The 22,226-nt window shown below is 38.5% G+C and overlaps 1 protein-coding gene across 2 annotated transcripts in view; it reads left to right on the forward strand.

Moving 5' to 3' along the window:
• The window catches only part of LOC103022163 (procathepsin L), a 168,291-nt gene that overhangs the window by 10,860 nt on the left and 135,205 nt on the right, over positions 1–22,226 (forward strand). Inside the window, exons 8-9 of one of the 2 annotated variants that reach the window (XM_049464263.1) lie at positions 783–884; positions 1,341–1,441. In XM_049464263.1, the coding sequence (XP_049320220.1) occupies positions 783–882 (100 nt within the window). In that variant the 3' untranslated portion in view covers positions 883–884; positions 1,341–1,441. Of the gene's footprint in view, positions 1–782; positions 885–1,340; positions 1,442–22,226 lie in introns of those variants that run through there. The other variant, XM_049464262.1, reaches the window with a different exon arrangement.

Consider the following 22,226-nt stretch of genomic DNA (forward strand, 5'->3'; position numbering starts at 1 on the left):
CCCCCATATAAATTTAAAGATTCAGTCACTCGGAACTGGATTTTTTTTATAGCTTGTGAGTGTGAAGCATCTGCGAGGCACAGTTTATAGTCCAAAAGGCACCCTAGGTTAATTAGGTTTAGTTTGGAAGTCCCCTTGTTTTGTTTCTCCCTCACACCACTTTATGAGGCGTTGCTGCACTTCCCGGCAAGCCTTTCTCTCGCTCACCTAGGTGTGACTTTAACTCTCCACCTGCTTTCGGGTTTTGCACCTATATTCAGTTTTCCACTCGTTTTGGTGGTTTCCACCAGCTTTGCGTTTTTCCACTCGTTTTTGGGTTTTCCTTCCTTCCCTTTTGAGTTGACCTGCTTTGAAATCTACTTGTTTGCCACTGGTTCTGCCAATCACGTGGTTGGAGCTGCTGTCTGAATACCACTCCACCCACTCCTTACAAGGTGTGAAAATAGTATTTGCACTCGAGTGTGGAAAAAAAATGGATACCTGCTAGAGAATGTGGTCTTGGTCTGGTCCCAAAGAACACTGGAGCGGTTCGCCTATAGTGAGAACTTAGCAATCAAATATATTCCTTTTATTTGAGCTAAATTGCTAAGAAGGTGCATTTTAATCTCATATATTAGCCAGACAGCACTAATTACCATCGTTATAAACAAACGCTGTCTGTGTTCCATGCAAAGGTGGTCTGTGCAGCATTCACTGCTTAGATAAATAAACTACAGGTGTGAAAACACCGTAAAAAGGAGATTGTTCTGATGATGTTGAGCTAAGGGTGTTCTGTTTTACAGTTGGGGGATTCGCTGGGGTGATAACGGCTACATAAAGATGTCCCGGAACAAGATGAATCAGTGTGGCATTGCCACAAGACCCGTCTACCCTCTGGTTTAAAGGTATTTTTACTTCTACTACTACACCTGTTCCAGCTAAGAGTGTAAGACAATATAGAAATAATGGAATATAAAGGTTTAAAGACTTTAATGTTGTGTTTAAACCCCAACCACTACATGCAGTGTAGCTTTATTACCCAGATCTAGATCTGTGAGATTATGGATTAGAGTTACCTGGAAAACCCAGAGGTCAGAAGTTGCTTATGGTGTTTTTCAGGTCGCTGGGCATCAAGTCCAAATTGTTCTGGTGACCTAAAATATATAAATGATAAAAACTGATATTGATATTCTGGCCCATCCACAAGAGTCGATTTGATTCCAGCTGAAAAGACGTTAAGACAGTGGCTCCTCTGGAGGGGTGGGGTCTATAATATGGTGTAACACTGACTTGATAATATCAACATTATTAATGAAGTATCTTATGATAAAAATAATTCTATGAAATTATGTTTTCTGCAGCTTGGAGAAAAGGCCAAAGCGCTGATTAACATCTCTGGGAAGAGGCTTCAGTCTTGACTGTTGAATAGAAAGCAGACCACCAGAGACCACCATCCTCTCTCTCTCTCTTTCTAAAAGAAAACAAAACTGTGTTATTTCAAACTTAAACAATAATAAACTCTCAGCAAAATGTACACTGGCTTTCAAAATTACTCCATTTAAAATGTATCTATTAAGTATTTACACACACACACACACACACACACACACACACACATATTGTCATGTCCTTGCCCTGTTTCCTGTCTGTTTTCATGTTTCTCGGTTTGTTCACCTGTTCCTCGTGCCTGTGTGTTTCCCACGTGACCCATGCTCCTGTTTTCTTCCCCAGTACATTTCCATTTACGTGTCTCATTAGTAGCTCCATTCCCAAGCCCCAGGTGTTTGTGGTTTGGTGTGTGTTTACTGTTTGAATATATTGTCCTCCTGTGTCAGTGTTTCCTCGTTAGGTTTTGTACTTTCCCTTGTTGTCTGTCGTTTCTGCGTTCCTTCTTGTTCATAGCCATAGTGTAAGGGCTGGTGCCCGATCGAGGTGTCCTCCAGGGCGTCGGAGGGCGCACCAGGCCAGCGCCGAGGGCTGATTGGCTAATTATCAACACCTGCTTTCAACAGCTTATAAGCAGCGCCAACCAGCCACTCGGCGCTGGATCTTTGAAGCTCGTGAGAGCGAATCTATGCCCGTTTTTCGAGCGAGCCTCGGCTCTTTTTCTCTTTTCTTCCCTGCTATCCCTTTGGAGAGAGTATTGTTCGGCACACGCTGGCATACTCCTCCCGCATAAGTATCTTCCTCTATCCCTTTCCTCTCCCTCTCGAGTCTGGTGGAGCTGTGTGCTCTGTCCTGTGTGTGTGTGTGTGTGTGTAGCAGCCGCGAGGCGCGGATTGCTCACCTCTCTTCCCCCCCCCCCCGCTGTTCCTCCCCTCTCTGGTGGAACAGCATATAATCCACAAACTCCTTAGTTAAGTTTCGTTTCCTTTGGAAGCTCTTTTGTTCTTCACCTCGTCTTATAAGAGGTAGCCGTTAGCTTCCGCGGCGAGTCTTGTTTACATTCTCCCCCTCTCTCTCTTTCACTCACGCTCGGCGTGGGGTTTGTTTTCCACCCGTTTTCACTCCCCGCCTGTTTTCGTGGCTCCGCCCCTTTCGGCGAAGGCTCTTTAAAAGGCGATTAAAGCGGCCGCATCCCAATCCGCTCGCTGGTGCAGCGGTTAGAGCACTGGGCTGCGACCGCGACAGCCTGAGTTCGACCCCCGCGTGGAGCGGGGTTAATAATAATAATTGTGTATATACATATATATATATATATATATATATATATATATATATATGAAATATTATTATATAATATTAATATATATATTTACGATTATATATTAATTATTATTATTATTATTATTATTACTTTCCTTTTTCTTGGGTTTACCTGCTTTGAGATCCACTGCTCAGCACTTGGGTTCTAAAACCTTCTGGGCTGGAGAGCTACTGCTCCCAACCCATTACACATAGTTCCTTGTTCAGTGTTTATCTTCTTGATTATTTCTTGTTTATTTCCCTTGTTTATATCCCTTGCCCTGTTTTGTTTATTTCTATCTTGTTTTAGCTCCTTGTTTTTGTTTGTTAGCCTCCCTGTTGTTCATATTACTATCTCTTGTTTGTTTTGGTTTATTTTTTATTTAATTTAATGTAACTTTATTGTTTATTAGTGTTTATACAAAGTTTTTTGGTACTGTGGGCATTGTGAGAAGAAAACAAAAAAATATATAATAGAAAAAAATAATAATAATAATAGAAAAAAATAATAATCACAATAATAACAATAATAATAACAAAAAATAGAGAAAAGTGGGAAGAGAAAAAAATTAATACATAGAAAAGAGAGAATTAATAATAATAATAATAATAATAATAATAATAACAATAATAATAACTGAACAATTTGTAAACCACAAGAGAAAAAGGAGAGAGGAAGAGAAAAAAAAACAGATTATAGCAAACAAGATACAAATATTAGGAAACAACAACAAATAGATCTGAATATTTACAGAAAAGAATGGAGAAATAGAAAAGGAAGATATATACATATATTTTTTTTCTTGTTTGATGTCATGTGGTAATGCAATTAATTACATCACCAACTTTGACTCCAACTTCCACCATAATCTGCCCCGCCCCTGCCCAACATGTGGATTTCTCTGTCTGGTCCCAAATGAACTCTGGACCAGTTTGCTTGCGGTGAGAATGTGATTGGTCTCGATCCAACCCAGCTATCAAACGTACTTCTTTTTATTTAAGCTGAACTGCTGATAAGGCACAGTTTAATCTGATATATTAAACAAATACTATATAGCTATGAACAAATACTGTTTCTGCTGCCTCCTGCTGTTTACACTGAGCGCAGTATTTGCAGCATTCACTGCTCGCAGCTGCACGATTCTGCGCTGCGCGTTCCATTGAAAATCATGTGTTTAAAAGGGCAGTGACATTTCCACCGTTCTGTGTTTAAGCAGTTTATACACGCTGGAACACAGAATGTTTTCGCTAAATTTACTTTCTTGCTCCCGTGTCAGACAGCTCTGACCAATCAGAGGACATAGCATGATTGTGTGGTTTATTGGTGCCCATTTTGGTGTGTTTAAGTTTATGATTGTTTGAAACCAAACCAACTACAGGTGTGAAAACGCCCTTTTATATTCAGCAAATTAAGTTCTAATTCAGAAAACATTACAACCAAGCTGAGATGTTTACAATAAAATAAAAAAAGTTTCCTCTATCCAATATATCATGCATTCTTTATTCCAGTGCCCAATGTTGGATTTAACTCCCCTCAAACATTCAAGTACATATACTAGTATTTTAATTGACACCACTAATGTAAATATAAATGCATTTTAAAATTCTGTTTGTTCTTAACAGTAACCACTATTGGTTAGTTTCTCTGTAGGTCTGAATCATAGACTGTGTATAGCTGGACAGAGCATCGTCTCTCAAAAGTGAAGCCACTACAGGTCTGGCGCCCCCTGTTGTTCGGTTTCAGAAAGCTGTGTAACCCCACCCGTTCCCATGGGTTTCAATGGCAAAACAGACAACTTTCAATCACGTTTTTTTCTAATATACTGTAATTCTACCTCCTTTATTTAAATGCAACAGCTAGTGTAACCTCTGCTTATATTGTCAAATTTTTATATCCCCACAGAATTCATTTTTAAAAACGTTATTCAGTTCTATTCAAAAAAGCTGTGGTTATTGTAAAATGGCTGGTTATGGGCGGGACCAATAACAGACCGTCAGCTCCGCTCCGCCCCGCTCTGCAGTCTCTGACCGCGAGGCAGCCCTCAGGGGCGGGGTTATTCAAATGAGTAGGTTGCTCTCCACAGTCTTTCTCCTTCATCTGGTCTCTACTGCGCAGACTCGGGTATCAGGATCGCAAAAATGGCGGAAGATTTTGCCTTCACTTTCATTGAATGAATGGAAATGGCGACACAACGTCCATCTTTTTTTACAGTCTCTGGTCTGAATACTTGTCAATCTTGCCTTTGCAGGGTAGTGACACAACTACACCAACTGCTGGTGTGATGATCTGGGGATCCATCATGTATTGCAGACCACAGTGTCCCTCTTATCACTACTAGAGGTGCCTGACTCTGTTGAGGAACCAATAAAAAATATTTTGTGAACAGGTGAAGAACAGGTATAGAAGTGTTAAAGACCAGATAAAGAGTAATTGAAGAACAAGTGAGAAAATGGGGCAGACCAGATAAAGAATAGTTGGAGAACAGGTGAAGAACAGGTCAAGAAGTGTTGAGGACCAGATCAAGTATAGTTAAAGAACTAATGAAGAAGTGTTAAGAACCAGATAAAGAATAGTTGAAGAAATGTTGAGAAACAACAGTTTAAGAATGTTCAACTGTCCCTTCCCCCTCTCACTCGTTGTCTCTCTCATTTTGTGTGCAGGAAACACAAACACACACAGCAATGTTCTACACAAACCTATATAACCTTCTCTAATATAAGTATCTATACACTCACAGCAGTGATGATATATGAGTCTAACCAGTTTAAGTGTGTGCAAAAATGAAAACAGGATAGATGAGGTTTCTCAGAAACTGAAACAAGTGGTGTGGTTCTAAGCTTTATTGCTTTGTGTACCAATCTAGCATATAGTCTTTAAAGTATTAGCCAACAATTATTAGCAATCAACACACCATCAGCTTATCAATCAGTGTACCAAAACCTAGCAAGACCCTATCAACACCTACAGTATATTACAGCAACATCTACAGTATATTACAGCAACGCTGCTGAGCTGCAACCACTCTCTCTGCACTCTCTAGTTCTTTCTTACTACTCCTAAGCATTTCCAAAAACTAATATTTACTATGGCATGCAGATCAATGCTACAGAATCAAGTTATGAAATTAGTGAAGTTTGAGAAAAGGCCCATTTCTGAAGCTTCTACTTTTTGCAATGTACTGTTGCAAAAATTAACATCTCTCAGATCCCCTAAATCAGGGGTCTCAAACTCATTTTATCTGGGGGCTGCTGGAGGTAGAGTCTGGGTGAGGCTGGGCCTCATCAGGAAATGGACTTACTGAACATATTTTCTTCAACATATTCTGCCGAGCCAGGTGTTTTGTCGAGTTATGCTACCCATCGATTCGTGCTTTCTAAGGACACAGCACATGCACTAACATTTTTATTTCTCATGTGTTTTTTTATAATTCTGTTTCTAGTATTTTTTTGTGCATTTATGAACCTGTACTCACTGTCTTTACATTGTCAAAGTGTAATGGCAATTAATAATAATAATCATAATAATAATGATAATAATAATAATCCAAAAATAGTACATAACCTTCTCCTGGAAACATGCTCTAATATTGTACTTCTTTTGTATTTTTACCTTTGAATATACACAGAAGGGTAGCACGGTTTGACAGAGTAGCACAACTCGACAGAACAGCGGATCTCTCGTGAGATCTGTGATGTTTTTGATTTCAAATTAAGCAACAGAGTCAATTATAATCTTAAGATTTTTCATTTTTAATCAACCTCACTGTGATCTATTGTTCTATAAATCCATATTGCCCTAAATGTTCCTTAGTCTACTATAAAAATTAATTCATTAAAGAGGCCTTTTAGTTTAAAATGAAGCCTTCAGATCTCCAGCTAGGAGCTGGGCTGATTGTGGGCTGACAAAGTACTGTTCCAGACAAAATGGTATATAACTGTCACTGAGGAAGTGCTCTTAAGGTTTTGACTTCAGTTCCTTTAGCTGAGGGACACATACTTTTAAACTTTTAAGGGACACAGTTGGACCTGAAGGCATATTTTGTACCTCTGAGGGAACACTCGCACTGTTTTTGCATGGTTGTTCACTTATCAAAAAGTGAAAAAGAGCAAAAGCAAAACTCTTAGTGACAGCAATGATTTCTTAAGTAAAGAATTTCATACCATAGGTCAGGGGTATTCCAAGTAAACGAACTCATTAACTGATTCAGACCAGAGAAACGAACTACAGGTGTGAAAACACCCTTAGTGACCCCTGCAATAAGTCATAAAACCTTATTAGACAGGTTTAGTTACAAGAATTACAAGAATGGCAACACATTTCTGCTTGCACAAAAGAAAACTAAAGTATGGGGTCCCACAGGGCTCTGTTCTAAAACCACTGCTGTTCTCCTTTCAAATTGTTACCAGAAGTTACTGTGCTTCATTTATCATTAAATGTTATCATTAAATTTTATATTTAAAAAAACAGCAGATAAAATGAAGTAATGCAAGTCTGGAGATAAAAGTTTTGTTTTGAACGTGATCACATGCTTCAGTTGAGTACAGTTCTGTGAAAAAATATCACTTATTTGTGCTCAAATACTTTTGTAGTTGAGTTTTGTTATTTTTGAATCAGTACTAAATCACTGGAAGTGATTACATAAAAAAGTTATACTTAATACATAAGATTACTGTGTTATTTAACATTCTTCTAATACAACGTAAGTACTGCATATTTGCCAGATTAAAAGAACACTTTAAAACTAAATTATTCTTGTAGTGTGACCACTGTGGTTGTTAATTACACACAGGTACTTAATATACACACTTAAGTGCTCTTACATGCATGCATACAGGGGTAGACATTTCCATGAAAAAAACACATTAACAAAGTATACATTTTTAAATCTTTATTTTTAATATTAGCAAATTATTACAGGCAAATAACACTTATTTCTATATACAGTCTATGGTGTGACCTATTTTTGATTTGGTAGATTGGAATTTCTTTTTGGGTCATTTCTTTTAATTCCTGGGTTGTCCAGGTGGCGTAGTTGGCTACAAATAAATTTATTTATTTGGTTTATTACTGTAAGATTATAAATAACTGTCCTATACCTTACACTTGCCACACTTACACATAATAATTATTTATTTTAATACTATAAGTAATAATAACTGTTCCTTAAAAACCCTTATATACATTAATATATATATATATATATATATATATATATATATATATATATTTTTTTTTTTTTTTTAAGGAACAGTTATTATAACTAACACTAATGCATATACAGCTCTGGAAAAAGAGGCTACATCAAAATGATCAGTTCTTCTGATTTTACCATTTATTCCTATATGTTTGAATATGTTTGAGTAAAATGAACATTGCTATTTTATTCTATAAACTACTGATACAATTTCTCCCAAATCCAAATAAAAATATTGTCATGTACAGCATTTATTTAAAGAAAATGAGAAATTACCAAAATACCGTAAAACATGCAGAGCTTTCAAATCAGAAGAATCAGAAAGTTCATATTCATTTAGAAACAACAACACTAAAGTTTTAACTCAGCAAGAGTTAAGAAATCAGTATTTGTTGGAATAACCCTGATATTTAATAACAGTTTTCATGCATGTTTTAACTACATAGTTCTGTAAATAAATTATGTAAATGACACTATTTTTATTTGGAATTAGGGATAAATGTTGTCAGTAGTTTATAGAAGAAAATAACAATGCTCATTTAACTCAAACATGTATACATTTAGCTATAAATAGTAAAAACAAAAACAAAAATTTTGACCTGGTCTCATTTTTTTCAGGAGCTGTATATATTAGGGTTTTTTAAGGAACAGTTATTATCACTAATAGTACTATTAACATAAATAATTATTATTAAAATAATAACACTTATGGCTGTCTCCTGTCACTGTGCTGCAGCAGGTTAATTGCCCAGCTGTGCTGAGCAGTGCCGCGAGCCTCGCGCTTATTTCAAACCGCGAGCCTGCGCTGCGAGCTGCGGGCGAGCGTGCCGCAGCTGAGCGCTAGTCTGTGCTAAGCTAATGCTGCTGCGGGTGTACTGTGTGTATACGCCGTTACTCGGCAACGCGTCAGCGGAGTGATACAGGTTTAATGTGAGAAGACCGTGATGTTATCACGAAATCGTCACGGCTAGATCACTTCTCAACCAATCAGATTGTGAGGTCGGAACTAACTGTTGTATAATACTATGTATATTGATTACAGCACATGTTGACAGCATGGCTCATAAAATTATTGGGCCACCACATCTTAAGTTTCAAAAGACAATAAAATGAATCTCCTTTACTTAAAAAAGTTGAGGTTTCTAATTTATCAGTGTATTTAAAGAATAAAGCCACTTATGAACAAATTGCAAGATTAAAATGACAGTAAAATGACTTTCTTTCACTTCAAAAGACATGTAATTTGACATTTTAATGCAGTACATTGCTTGAATAATTCTATTAAATAACATAATTACCCTGTTATTTAAGTGATGTCAACATTCAGATAATAGACTTCTAATGTAATTTATACAGGTGCTGCATCATATCACAGTACCACAGTGCCTGAGACTCATTCTTTCAATAATGTTTGTAGCAGTCTGCATGACTAGCTGCTGCTTTTATACACCTGTGGCCATGGAAGTGATTAGAATTTGAGTTCAATGATGATTTGGCTAGTTGATACAATACTTTTGGCAATACAGTTCACTATTTTCTCTGAGTAGTTGGATGACTTTTCAATGTGATTTAATAAGAAGACATTTTAGAGTTTACAACATGTACATTTAAATGTGGACATAGTGTATCTCAAAGCATACTTACTACATAGTCCCCTCCAGGTCCTCATTGAGGTATACACAGAGTGCCTTTTTAACCCTTTAATATTTCAGTTTACACATTATTATTTTTTTTATTATGAATCGTAAAAAGCAGTTATACTGAGGGAGTTGCAGTTCATTCTGTTATCCTTAAGAGGGTGCTATTTATTTATTTTTAGTTGTATTAACAATCATACACTTGTAATTAAGGGGTTTCAGTTCACCCTGTTATCCTGTAGGGGGTGTTACTCATTCTATAAATCAGCCTGTTTGAAAAGCGAGGTAGAAGCAGAAGCGAGCTAACTCAGTAAGCCAGGCTTATTCAGACAAGCCTGGCTCATTTTGCTCGAATTTCGGTTTTATCCAATAAATTGCAGTGGATGCAGCATATCATATAATATTTCTATATATTTAATTAAGTATTGCACTGTATTGGAAATGTGTCTGCACATTGCAATTTATTGGTTCAATATTAACAAATTCAGGCCACTGTAAAATGAAATCCAGTATTTAATCACAGTTATTTTCCACAAAGATTTATTATTTAATATAAATTAAACTATTTATATCATAATACACACTAAAATATGTAATTTAACATTTCCCTGCACATTAGACTTACCAATTGGAATTGCATTTACCATTCTGGTATATTTTTATATTTAACCTTGACCTGCTGCCATGTTCATTTTAATCCCCCATGTTGCTTCTAAATCAGGATATAATGATCAATTTTCTTAATTTACTATAACATTTTGGAATGCCAATGAATGGATTAAATATGCTTATGCATTTAATCGGTCTGCAATTTTCATAATAAATTTTAATAACACAAGAAATGTTTCCTTTCCTTATAATTATGTCTTTATATTTATCAAATAGATGTATAAATAACTCCTGTTCAGCAGGAGTCAATCTAGAATCTGTCTTTTGAAGTATAAACATATCATCAGCTTATCAATCAGTGTACCAAAACCTAGCAAGACCCAATCAACACCTACAGTATATTACAGCAACACTGCTGAGCTTCATAGTTTGTACCTCAATATTACCTAGTTAATACCTAGAACTTAGGGGACTGTAATTGAAAGGGTTACCTTATTTTTTTTATTATTTTTATTTTAAGCTTTGCTATGTGATGCCAGTTCTTCCATGTACACTGTTCAGATTCAAAACAATAAAGTGTGTTTACTTAACCAATCGTTCCTTTGTCTTTTCATTATTAACATCACCAGTATTGTAGAATTAATATAGAATTGTACCACTTTACTTTAAGGGCCACAAACATCATGAACTCATGAAGTTATGCTTAAGTAATGCTGAATATTCTTGTTTTATGAGGTGCTGGCTGACCCTTTGCTTTTTACTACAATTTCTACAATCCTGACTAACATGAAGACCTGCATGAACATCATTAATAACTCATGCCACTAAATGATGAGTGGTTCATGTGTTTCTGCCGGTAGAAAAGTGAATTAATGGGAATCGGTCTGTAGAGATTCAATTATTATTATTATTATTATTATTATTATTATTATTATTATTATTATTATTATTATTATTATTATTATTATTTATTTTTTATTTACATCTATCAGGGGTGAATGATTATTAAAAACAATGACTAATAAAAAAAAAAATATATTGGTGCCATATTTGACTGGGACCTGTATTTGTTCACTTCTGTTTTGGGGAAACAAAGGGGAAGCTGGTGTGTTTGGTGTGCGTGCTGGCATCAGAGTTGCCAGGTTCGCGGTTTTCCCACCGAATTACGCTTGTTTAAAAATCCAGTCGAAGGTGAAAATTAGGGGTAAACGATTACTCGCGTAATTAATCTATTAATTTTCTGTGCCTCAAGGAATTGTTTAATTATTATTAAAATGCAGAGCACAGAATTTAGCGCAGACTTTTAATGTGAAAGCGTGCTTTGCGTTACGCACGCAAAGAAATCAGGTAGAGGAGGTTTTTTAACTTATAACAAATCAGATTAACATTAATGTACCTTAATAACACAACGACAGCGCTGTGGAGCGCTGATTATTATTAATACTGTCTAATATGTCTGCTTTGTTTATTAAAAAGGAGACAAGTTCTAGACTTAATACAGACTTTATGTAAACAGTAAACACAGAGCTTTGGAGTTTATAAATAAATACATGTTACTCTGGCTGGAATACACAGCCATTAACTTACTGTATTACGTCATTTAGTCTTAGTTCCACAGGTCTAAAACATCCAAGATGGAGAATAGACTGACTTGATTTCAGCGTGTTTATCCAACACTGGCAGATCTGCCGTCTCTGCTGTTCAGAAGCTAAGATGCCCAACATAAAGCCAATGTTTATGTCTTTATTATTGATTAATGCCCTATATTTAATACTTACAAGAAACCCTAAGTTTAAATATTTGTATTTAAACTTAATGTATTCAATTATTAATTATTAAATTATTACTTGTGGTATTTCTCTCTGATTACTCGATTAATCGAATCATTTTTTCAGTAGAGAACACGATAACTATAATAATCGATAGCTGCAGCCCTAGTGAAAAATGCAGGGGTGGCAGGGTGCGTTTTTTTTTTTTTTTTTTTTGACTACTTTTAAACATTACCGCAGCCTCCAAAAAACAAAAAGAGAGCGAGAGAGAGAAAGAGAGAGAAAAAATCTAAATGTAATCAGAAATCACAAGACGATAAAAGCAAAGTTAAAAAGGCAAGGAGAGAGTTCAAGAGGGGAATGAACAGAAAAGTCAATTCTTTTTTAAATGTTTTCGAGTGGGATATAAAACTATTATAAAAGAACTAATAAAACACTGTTGTTACAATATTATTAAAATCACTTTAAGATAAATAGGAATACTGATAATAAACAACTAAAATACTAAGTCGTACGCTCATAGTTGTTTTGCCATTTGCTTCAAATGTGACAGAAATATATTTTGGGTGAGTTTAAACTTCTGTAGGGCAGGTTTAGGGCTGTTGAGTTTGGGCTGGTTATTTTTGTTGGACCTAGCAACCCTGGCTGGCGCTGTTGTGGGACTGGTTCAGTTGAGGGGAGATAAAAAGTCAATCTAGGGTGCTGGAATAAAGAATGCATGATAAATTGAATTGTAAGTGGCATGATTGCGTGGATTTCTGAATTTGGACTTAATTTGCTGAGTTTAAAAATCTCAGGGATGAGGAGTAGGGAAGGAAAGCGTGTATGTGTGTGTGTGTGTGTGTGTGTGTGTGTGAGAGAGAGTGAGTGAGTGGGAGAGAGTGAAAGAAAGAGAGAGGATGCCTTTGAGTGTGAATCTTCAGAGTAACGTTAGGTGTTTAAGCTTTTTGTTGTTTTTCGGCGTGGTTGCGGCCAACAGCAACCAGTGCTCTAAATCGACAATAAAGCGACTTAAAACTGCCTTATGTGTCCAGCTTTCAACTTCCAGCCGGACGCTACAGTATACACTGTCCCTTTAACAGATTCTTAGGCTAAATTCACGAAGTATGTATTAGTGCTGCATTAGTTCACGTATGAATTAATGAATAAGATAGTGGAATAACGCCAGAGCGAGTCTGAGTGTCCCACCTCCTGTCCTAAAGCTCTCTATTTGGCAGAGAAACGAGTGAGAGAGAGAGAGAGAAATATATAGAGAGAAACCAAACAAAGCCCGGATGGGAACTGGAAGTCTGAAACGGAGTGTTGCTGTTGGACACCGAGCACGCCGTTCAATCATTCAGCAGGAAAACATACCGGTGTGTGTTGGGAGGGGGTGGGCAGATTACGGCAGAAGTAGGGGTCAAACTTGGTGCCTTAATTAACTTGGGGTAAAAAAAAAAGTTTCTAAGTAAGTAGCTAATAGAATTTATGTTAAGTAAACTAATCTTTAGGTTTGAAGTGCTGGTGCTACAGTTTAGATACAATTGTTTAAGTTATTTCGATTTAGACAGTTTGAGTTTTTTTTGAGTTTATAACTCGGGGGAGAGACACAGTCTGATTACAGTGGTATCTAAGTAAAGTCTCATTGCAGCTCACAGACAGTCAGTTAGGCCTGTCTGTCCTGCTGGTTGTGTTAATAAATAACATAATTTGGTAACAACACAACCCTCTCAAGACTAAATGCCCTTAAACTCTTTGCAAGTAATTACTGATCAGTAATGTTTAGAATTAATAAGCAATAATTCATTTTCAGACAGAGTTTGAGCTTCTGGGTTCTTAGTGCTCCCTGGTGATCAGATGCCCCTAAACAGAAGCACAAATTTGGACAGTGGACCAAATTCTGAAGTTCTGAACCGGACAGTTCTTCTGCTCATAACTGCACTACTCTCAATTAACATCAGCTTCATAGACCCTAAAACAGAACCCTGTGGAAACTAAATCATTTTAAGTACTCTCTGTATTAATAGCAGGACTTATAGCAGAATAATAACACTTGGCTTCAAATGGTTAACATTTCCTATCAAACACTATCAGATAACATGGGAGGACCTCCTTTATTAACTTTGTAAGTGTTTTCACGCTTCTCTTTAGTGTTGCTGATTTTCAGATAATAAAGCTTGTGTGTCTCAGATGTCTCAGAATGTATGATTCCATAAAGAACCATGTTGATAAAAGGGACTCTTCTTAAAAGGATTATAAAAAAGATTCTTCACATTTCTTCTGGAGAAAAAGTGGTTTATCTTGGAATTTAATCAAAGAATACTTCACAGTAACATTTTATGATTTGTACATCACCAAATCACAAAAAGTTGTACAAAACAGTATATATATATATATATATATATATATATATATATATATATATATATATATATATATATATATATATATATATATATATATATATATACATACATATATATCTTCTCATACTGTATCACTTAAAAGGTGTTCTGGAAGAGAAGATACCAAGTGATTTAAGATTTTTTCAGGTGTTATTTTGTCCCGATATTCCTACAAACACCAGCATCTCAGTTTACCACAATTCCCTATATTCATGAAGCCCTGGATCTGCAGCCTTATCTAAAGGGGAAAAAGTACATTGTTGGGCTGCAAAAAGGTGTTATTGAATGTTTCATTGAGTAGCTGGAAGATGTTTGTAAGTTATGACAAAGAAGTAGCTTTTATGAAATAAGGTAATGATCTGAGATTGCTGAGGTTTGAAAAAGAATATTTTGGTTAACTATGATTACAGTAATGAGTAGGTCCTCTTATTTATTGAACAATACCGACTGAGTCTAAAATTGAGGTGAATGCATTTTTAATGAATCATCAACTGTTTAAAATGAATGTTAAAGTTTCCTACTATAATCACTTCATCACTACATACTGCTAAATATGCAGGAAAAATACATAATAAAAAAAAAATCTAAAAAGGGACCTGGTGTTCTGTAGATATAAATCAAAGACAATGCATTCTTTTTTGTAACTGGATTAATTACACTGGTGTAAAGGAGCTCAAAAGAAGTGAAATGATCATAGTGTTTCTGCTTGATATCTAAGCTATTTGTAAAAAGTATGCAGACCCCACCTCCTCTCCTGAACAATCTCGGATTTTGTACTGTGTACAACCGACTCCACAATGTCTTTCAAGTGCATGGTTACCTCCCATGCCTTTTCACCCTCAGGCACCATACCTCCTACCATAAGAGAAATCAATCTCAGCAGGGTCCAATTTTTTGGACCATTACCTCTAATTGTTTTCTTTGAGAAAATTGTTTAAGGGATTTTTAAGGACGGTTAACCCTATCAGAAAAGCGATGTGTATGCTGTTTAGTTTAGTTTATCATGGGTAAAGCATTTTTCAGTAATCAGCTTCTGCAGACACAATGCCAATTCAAATGGCACTATCCCTTCCAAGAGGTCATGCAGCAAATCTGGAGGAAAGCCAGTAATGGTGTGGGAAAAGATAGGTGTTTCTGCGGAACACCTCCAAATGTGACACTATTTACATTTGTAAATGTTTTTTCTTTCTAGCTCAACAATGCAATCATTATGTTGCTCTGGAATTCTGAGCTGAAAAAGTTCCTAACTCACAGCTGTGGTCTAAATGATATTCAATGATGCTAGGCAAAATCTACAGCATTTCTCTACATGAAAGCTCTCCTGAAACCCTGCAACTCCATGAGCACCAAGATTGTCAGCAGACACAGTGAGCACTCTCTGTAATGATCAGATATACTCAGACAAGCCCAGATGCAGTATAAAGAAATATTTATTAAACAGAGCAGATATAAATACAATAACAGGGTCGTAAGACTGAAAAATAAGGTCGGCGGGAGCAAACAACAACCAGTGAGGAATAGCACTAACCAGAGTGAGGGACAGTCCAGAGTTCATACATGGGGAGGCAAAAAAACAGAGGTAATCCAAATAATCAGTAACAGTAACAGACCAAGTAATACACAGAGTTCAAACAATAGGGAGAAGGCCAAAATCAGAATCGAGGAATAACAGTCCAGAGTCAAAACCAGAAGATCAAATTGGAATATCAAGAATACGCTTTGTAATAAGGGCTAACCAATCAATTACTTGACGCAGAGTGTAAGTGAAGGGTTTTTTTATAGTGTGGGTTATCAATATTCAGGGCTTCCGGGTGGTGGCAGGTGATCAGGTGAGTGCGTGATGTCAGAGTGTGGTGTGTTCTGGGAAGTTTAGTTGGGAGACTGGAGATCGTCTGCAGTGCTGAATGTGAGAGAGACAGAAGCGCTTTCAGCACCAGACCAGACAGTACACCCTCCCAATGGAGCCGGAGAGACGTGGGGATGACCTCAGCGACCCAACCTCTGGACAGGGAGTACAAGCAGGAGCGGCGGCAGGAGCGGTGGAGGTGCCGGACCGACGAGGGCTGCGTGAGCGGGAGACCTGGTGGACGGGTGCTTTGGAGGGGTGGTCGGGGTGCCGGCTTGCCGGGGTAGCGAACTTGGAAATCGGCGAGGAGAGCAGGATCCAGCATGTTCCCAGCAGCAACCCAGCTACGCTCCTCCGGACCGTTACCCCCTCCAATCAATGAGGTACTGCAACACGCCACCTCTCCGGCGAGAATCCAGCACCTCATGAACCGCGTATGTGGACGAATCCTCCCCCTCCACTGCCGCGGGTGGTACGTCACAAGGAGCCCCTCAGCAAGCGGACCCGGGACCATAGGCTTGAGGAGAGAAACATGGAAAGTATTATTCACTTTATACTGTGCTGGGAGCTCCACCCGGTATGACACTTAATTCGTTTTAGACAGTATTCGAAAGGGGCCAATGTACTTGGGCAGGAGCTTCCTGCAGCGGCCCTCAAACCTACAATCCCGGGTCGAGAGCCACACTCGGTCACCAGGTTGATAGTCGGGGGTATCGCTTCGGTGCTTGTCAGACTGCTACTTGTATCGCTGCAAAACCTCTGAGACCTGCCGGTTTGTCTCTTCCCACACTCGCACTGAGAGGGAGTGAGACCAGAGGTGGAATTAACAAGTGAATTTTGTGCAATTTCAGCCCAAATGAGATAATGAGACCAGTCTGCAGGGTAATTAAAACAGTATATATGCATAAACTTTCCCAATTCTTGATTCACCCTTTCACATTGCCCATTGCTCATCAGATGAAAACCAGAAGTCAGGCTAACATGAACACCCAGGTGTTCAAAAAAGGCTCTCCAAACTCTAGACGTGAACTGGGGTCCTCTATCGGACAAAATATCCTCCGGAATACCGGAATGACGAAACACATGAGTGTAAATAGCCTGAGCAGTTTGAAACGCAATAGGTAAAGCAGGAAAGGGAATAAACTTAACCCCCCGAGAAAACCTGTCTACAACAGTAAGAATCGTGGTATAGCCCTAAGTCACGGGAAGAATCGTGACACAATCCACGGCTAAATGTGACCAGGGACGCTCAGGTACTGGCAAAGGCATGAGCTTACCGGCTGGAAGGGTTTTTGGGGTTTTACACTGTGCACAAATAGAGCACAAAGTAACGAAAGCATGCACATCAGCTCTCATAGTGTCCCAACAATACCGAGAGGAGATTAGCTGCAGCGTGCGAGTAACACAGAAGATAACGTAGAGTGAGCCCACATGATAAGTCTGTCTCTGAAATTTGACAGAACAAAGGTTTTGTCTGGAGGACAGTGCTCCGGAGATGGATGACCAGCATTAAATTCCATAATATGATCATCCAACTCCCAGCGAATGACAGCGATCTCCACTGATGGTGGAAGTATGCGCTCCGCTTCAGCAGACTGAGTTACGCTGTCCGAGGTGCTGAAAACCCGGGAGAGCGCGTCAGCATTGGTGTTGCGGTGGCCGGGGCGAAAAGAGATGGAAAACTGAAATCTCGAAAAGAATAACGGGAGTTCAAATGTTCGGCGGTTCTGAGGTATTCAAGATTTTTGACTGCCAGTAAAAAGCTGCCAGTAAAAACTCCTATACCATAGAGATTTTTGACTGCCAGTAAAAACTCCTATACCATTTGGCCGTTTGGCCGCCGACAGCTTACGTGAGAAGAAAGCTATGGGGAAAAGTTTCGCAGGTGTACCACTGCGCTGGGAGAGTACGGCCCCAACCCCGGTTTATGAAGCGTCGACCTTGACTGCGAAAGGGAGGCCCAGGTTAGGTTGCTTTAGTATAGGTGCCGATACAAAAGCCGCTTTAAGTTTGTCACTTCACGTGTTGATCTTCGGGGGACCATCTCAGGATTTTAGTAGCTTTTTTGGTTAGAGCAGTGAGAGGTGCAGCAACGCTACTGAAATTGCGAATGAATCGCCTATAAAAATTAGCAAAGCCAAGGTAACGCTGAAGATCCTTAATAATATGAGGCACGGGCCAATTAGTTACTGCTTCAACCTTAGTATCGTCCATGAGGACGCGTTCGCACTTATAATATAATGTAGCCGAAGAATGTGATACGCTGTTGGTAAAAAGCTTAAATATATTTATTTTTAAATATTTAATAAACTGCAGCCATAATTTGTCAATGATTGAGTTGTCCTTAATAAGTCCATTATCAAATGTGCCACAGATTCATCCGGCAAAGTTTTAACTCTGAAGCTCCATCAGGTTGGATGGGAGACGTCTGTGCACAGCCATTTTCAGATCTCTCCAGAGATCTGTGGTCAGTTCTGAAGAATGAGGAGTAGCTTCCTTCCTGATCACACAGCCGGTTCCTCTGTGAAGCGTTTGTGGTGGGCCAAGTGTGTTAAGAGGCCTCCAAGCTGCAGAGAGGCTGCTGACAGATAACAGCAAAAAATAAACTGGACCCAGGGTGGGTATTCTTAGCTAGAATACACACATATACACACAGTGAAACCCGTCACTTCCAGTGGAGTGAACGCTGGCGTGTTGTTTCCTTGTTTTTTTTTTTACATCTTCTAAGATTTTTACACTGCCCGCTATTATGTCGGGAACTACTGGGACCTGCTATACGTGGCTTGTATTAGCCTGGATTGCTATATTTTTATTTCATTTCTCAACGGCAGCGGAGCGGCTGTACTACACTTCTGCTGATCTCCTCAAGCTCCGTTTACACCTTCATGGACCTCCACCATCAGCCTCGTTTGACCACACAGACATTCTCTACATACCTCGTCGAAAATACATGCACCGGGGCTCACGACGGGTCTTCTGTCGTGACGGGGTCGCTGACGGGACCAGCTCCATCAAGTCTACCTGGTCTGCAGCTCGCCATCCACAGAGAAATTGTGGCTGCGGCTCCAATCCCAGCGTTTTGATCCGTCCTGCTCAGTCTGCTGCTACCGCGGCTGATGCGGTTAGCAGGGACCACTGTCACGAAAAGACCATCAACTTCGGCCTCTTCAACATCCGCTCGCTCACGAATAAAGGGCAGCTGACCCAGGACATCATCTGTGACTGTAAGTTGGACTATTTGTGCTCAACTGAAACATGGCAACAGCCAAATGACTTTGTTCCACTCAACGAAGCTACGCCTCAGGGGTTTGTTTACATGACTAAACCTCATGATACCGGCAGAGGGGGAGGTCTCGCGATAATCTACCGCGAGAAGTGGAGGGTAGCGCCAGTGACTATTCAAGAACACCACTCATTTGAAGCTACCGTCTGCCAGCTCTCTGCATCAACTCCCACTATTATTGCTGCCCTGTATCGCCCCCCGAAGCACCTTAAGGATTTTACTACTGAACTTGCAGACTTCCTGACGCACCTTAGCTCAGTTTCACCAAACATCATATTCTTGGGAGATTTTAATATCCATGTGGACAATGATAACAATCCTCTTACCAAAGATTTCCTATCCTGCCTGGACAGTTTTGGTTTACAACAACATACTAATTTCCCACGCATATTAAAGGACATATTCTCGACTTAATTTGCTGCTCAGGTGTTAAACCTGTTGATTGTAAAGCTGATTCCCTCCCTTTCACATGTTTTTATCATTTGGAGTTAATATTGAATTTTCCAAATCAAATCCTTCACGCAATATAACTTTCCGTAAAATCAAGGACATCAAATTTGGACAATCTATTTTCTTGTATTAACAGTCTTCCCAGTATTGATCGGTTTTCCACCCCAGAGGAATTGCTCTCCCACTATAATATATCCCTTTATATGCTCCTAAACAATCTCGCTCCACTCAAAACCAGATCTGTTTCATTCACGCATACTGCACCCTGGTTTACCCCAACTCTTAGACATTTAAAAGCAACAGGTCGTCAACTCGAGAGACTCCGTAGGAAAACTGGTCTCAATGTACTCAAAGAGATGTATTCAAATCACATTCTTCACTACAAAGATTGCATTGCTACAGCCAAATCCACCTATTACTCAAATTTAATTAGTTCAAATGAGGGTAAGGCCCTATTCTCCCTATTTGCAAAAATTACAAAACCACTAGAACTAGCCGATCTCCGGTGCTGTTTGCCCGGCGTCAGCGCGGGGGAACGAACCGATACATACATGGTAAGTATACATACATACATGTATACATACATGGTGCATACATATATTGCCCTATAATAAAAAAAATATGTGTACTTTTTTCCATATATGACAAATGTATTCTTTATATATTATACTATATTTTCCAGTATATTGCCATCTATTATAGTTTCATAGTCCACCTCTACAATTCTGTCCCTATGAGTTCATCTTTACTGTTTGTACAAGTCTATATTTCAGACATGCCAAGTTGCAAAAGTTGATTTCAGAAAAAAAAAACTTGCACACACACCAAAGGATAACGAAACTTTACTTTTATATTAATTTATTTTACGTTTTTTTTTTTTTTTTTATTCAATTTAGAGTATTTTAGAGTAAATTTAGAGTGCTATCTTTTTTTCTTTTTGGAAGGCCCTGCCTCTGCTTTCCTTTTTTTTGGGGGGGGGGGGGGGGGGGGGAGCCTTTATTTGACAAAAACTGACAGTTACAATATCACAAACAATTGCACAACATCAAAAACATTTCATATTACACTATTGAAACACACTAAAAACGGATTGGTTGTCTCACAGGCTCTTTGCAGAGAACAGGCCAATCAGAACCCTCTCTGTTTTCTCTCTCTCCTTCCCACACGCGATTAGAGCAAAAATGTGACTCGCGGGCATCAGGGAGCCGCAACCGAAATGCGGGAGACTTGGTTTGTCTGATATTTACTAGTTTATCTGTATGGCTGTATACATCAAGATCATTAAACTTGAGAACAATTAAAACGAATAACACACTAACAAGATGTGTTGAAACAAGGGGAAATGGGTGGGGGTGAGGGTTACTGCCCACTTCTTCTGAAATATGAACATTGACTCAAACAGCTCTCTAAGCCTGACCGCAATGCAGCAGGGTGTAAATACTGCAGCTCATCAGCAGCAACAAACACTATCTCTCTCTGTCTGTCTGTATTTTCAGGATTCTCTGGATCAGTTTTTTTTTCCTAAACCTTTTTCAGCCTCCCAACATCCATCTGCCAAAGATCAGATCTCACAAACTAATCTGATAGAATAATTGTTCAAGTACATTTATTTAGATTCATAGTTCTCCAGGTGGCATGCAAGAGTTTTCAGCTAAGAAGTTGATGTTGAACTCCCTGGTAGTTAACAGAAGGGTTATCCACCTTTTCATACCATACTTTTATTTATTTATTTTCTTACCTACTTATTATTATTTGTCTTTAATATAATGTTACATGGCATAGTATATCCAATACAATAAGGCGTACAAGTGGGCCATACATAAAAATGTATTATGTGGAAGAATATGTAAAGAATAAATTTGGCTCTATATATTGTTACTATATTCTTACATTGTTGTTGTAAATGTACACTTTTTATATTCATTGGCTTGTGCAGTTATATCACTCAGTGTTGCCAACTTATATTTAGCAACTTTTCAGACCCTCTAGCGACATATTTTTTTTGTAAAAAAGCAACTAGCGACAAATCTAGCGAGTTTTTGTGGTGTTATTAGAGACTTTTGGCGACTCTGAGATAAACACATGCTCTTCAGTTACTCTCCTCAGCGAGCAGCGGGGGCTGCCGTGAGCCCCGCCCCACAACACTCACTGTGCAGTTTCTCATACTCAGAGCACACCCACACCACTCAACGAACACACTGCAAATAAACGGTGCTTACCAAAAAGCTGCCGCTGACTGAAAAAAATCAGTCAGCGACGGCTCACCATTGAAAAAATTGTCTATAATAGGTTTGAAAATAAGGAAAACTTAAGAAAACTAAAAAAAAAAAAAAAGAAAACGTAGAATAACTTCTGGCTAACTGATGCTCTCATGATGACATTTAACAAC

Source organism: Astyanax mexicanus, chromosome 14 (assembly GCF_023375975.1).
Source record: "Astyanax mexicanus isolate ESR-SI-001 chromosome 14, AstMex3_surface, whole genome shotgun sequence".
NCBI classification, from domain to species: Eukaryota; Metazoa; Chordata; class Actinopteri; order Characiformes; family Acestrorhamphidae; genus Astyanax; species Astyanax mexicanus.